Source organism: Suricata suricatta, chromosome 15 (assembly GCF_006229205.1).
Source record: "Suricata suricatta isolate VVHF042 chromosome 15, meerkat_22Aug2017_6uvM2_HiC, whole genome shotgun sequence".
Lineage (NCBI taxonomy): Eukaryota > Metazoa > Chordata > Mammalia > Carnivora > Herpestidae > Suricata > Suricata suricatta.
This window is the reverse complement of record NC_043714.1, coordinates 74196751-74199218: the sequence shown is the minus strand read 5'-3', so window position 1 is coordinate 74199218 and position 2468 is coordinate 74196751. Positions and strand designations below refer to the sequence as shown.

Below are 2468 nucleotides of genomic sequence, written 5' to 3'. Positions count from 1 at the left end.
AACATTGGGGTACATGTGCTCCTATGCATCAGCACTTCTGTATCTCTTGGGTAAATCCCAGGCAGGGCTATTGCTGGGTCATAAGGGAGTTCTACTGATAGTGTGTTGAGGAACCTCCACACTGTTTTCCAGAGCGGCTGCACCAGTTTACATTCCCACCAACAGTGCAGGAGGGTGCCTGTCTCTTCTACATCCTTGCCAGCATCTGAATTCTCTTGATTTGATCATTTTAGCCACTCTGACTGGTGTGAGGTGGTATCTCATTGTGGTTTTGATTTGTGTTTCCCTGATGCTGAGTGACTCTGAGCATCGTTTCATGTGCCTGTTGGCCATCTGGATGTCCTCTTTGGAGAACTGTCTATTCAGGTCTTCTGCCCATTTTTTCACTGGATCATTCATTTTTCGTGTATGGAGTTTAGTGCACTCCCTGTATATTTTGGATACTAGCCTTTTATCTGATATGCCATTTGCCACTATCTTTTCCCATTCTGTCGGTGGCCTGTTAGTTTTTTTTTATTGTTTCCTTTGCCTTGCAGAAGCTTTTTATCTTGATGAGGTCCCAGTAGTTCTTTTTTGTTCTTGAATCCCTGCCCTGCATATTCAGGCGCCCTGCTTTGTGGGGCCTGCATGGACCGTCTTGATCACCCCAGGCACACCCCGAGCCCAGGGGGCATTTTCTCTGGGGATGTGTCCTCTCCTCAGTCCACACAGAATGGAGGCAGTGAGGGCAGGGCTCGTGGGCCCCAGAAGGGTCCTGAGCTCCTTCTGTTTCTTTCTCTCCTTGGGCCAGGTCAGCCTGGGGAACCCGGCTATGCTAAAGATGGGCTCCCTGGGGCTCCTGGCCCTCAAGGGGAGACCGGACCAGCGGGACACCCGGGCCCCCCAGGCCCGCCGGGGCCCCCCGGCCAGTGTGACCCCTCCCAGTGTGCCTACTTCGCCAGCCTTGCCGCCCGGCCCGGGAATGTGAAAGGCCCCTAGAAGATTCTGGAATGCCAGGAGACGGCGCTGGAATTCTGAAACTTGAACTCAGAGCCTGATAAGAAGCCAGAGGCCTTGACACATGATGGCCACATGTTTGTTTTTTTCTTGCTCTTATCATTTGTTTTGTTTAATTTTCTTGAGAGACCTCAACATTATTAAAACCAACAGATGCTGCCGGTCGGTCAGATTATTATTAATATTATTATTATTGTTTATTATTATTATTATTGTTATTGTTATTATTTCATGTACTAATGCTCTACGAGTTTCCCCCTCTCCTCTAGAGTGGGGAGAACTTGATTGTGGGGCAGCGGGTTGTTTCTGGATTCTTCCGGCAGCCCCCCATCAGAAGTGGACCCCCCTCCCCCTGTCTTAAGGAAACTCTTGGTGCTATGATATCCTGACTAGACGTTGGGCAGATTTACCTCTTTCCTCACAAGGAAACAGGACAGGGAGGCATGGCCTTCGATTGTCCGTCATGCCCAGAGGTCGCCACGTCCCCGGAGAGCCGGTGAGGCAGGAGAAAGAACGTGCAGACAGGAAGGATGCTCTCCCCTCCCGCGGGGACGTGCGTGGGGAGCGCGGGCTCCGTCCTGAGGGCGCAGACACGGCCCCCTCCATGCCTCAGGCTCCCAGATGCAAAATCGTGGCCCTTGACCTCCCAAAGGCCTCGTGGGTCCTGCGTCCAGGCCGAAGCAGTTGAAGCCGACGTGGAGCCATGGACGGGACTCCTTCCAGCGCCCCACTCTGGGTTCCACTCACGTGAATTGTTCACTAAGGGGTCTGGGGACCACGGCCGCGTGTTCCGGACGGTGCGCTGGTGGCAGCTGGGACATTCGTGCCTCCGGGTTCTGCCTCGGAAATAAATCTTGTTGGGTGGATGTGTATCCCTGACAGACAGGTGCTCAATAAATCTGAGTTTCCTCCTCAGCTCTGCATGGTGATTCCTGAGTTATCTCCCGCGGCCACCTTCCTGTGAACCCCTTAAGGGCTGGGATGAATCACTCTGTTTCGTTAAATTTTTTTTTAATTTTATTTATTTTCGAGAGACAGAGAGAACATGAGCAAGGGAGGGGCAGAGAGGGAGAGAGACACAGAATCTGAAGTAGCTCCAGGCTCCGAGCTGTCAGCACAGAGCCTGACGGGGGGCCTCGAACCCCTGAACTGTGAGATCATGACCTGAGCTGAAGTTGGCCGCTTAACCAACTAAGCCACCAGGTGCTCCCGAATCATTCTGTTTGGGGGGCGGACACTAGGGCCAGGCCGCACGCTGACGCACAGGAGGGTTGGGGAGGGTGCGTGAGCCAGCTCCGGGGCGGTGCACCATCCGACCCTTCATCACGGCAGCTCTGCTTTATCCATTTTGATGGAAGCCATCTCGATGTGCACATCCCTGTGGGGTCACCGTGAGGAGGGGGCGCAGCCAGGGGGACAGCTGGTTTCAGCAGGACGTGGGGCGTCCCCCTGCCCACCCAGGGGCTGGCTGA

General features: G+C 53.9%; 1 protein-coding gene across 1 annotated transcript in view; it reads left to right on the top strand.

The window, feature by feature from the left end:
• The window catches only part of COL22A1 (collagen type XXII alpha 1 chain), a 189725-nt gene extending 188564 nt beyond the window's left edge, over positions 1 to 1161 (top strand). Inside the window, exon 63 of the mRNA XM_029923332.1 lies at positions 748 to 1161. Within this exon, the coding sequence (XP_029779192.1) occupies positions 748 to 978 (231 nt within the window). The 3' untranslated portion in view covers positions 979 to 1161. The remainder of the gene's footprint in view (positions 1 to 747) is intronic.
• The last annotated feature ends 1307 nt before the right edge of the window (positions 1162 to 2468 follow it).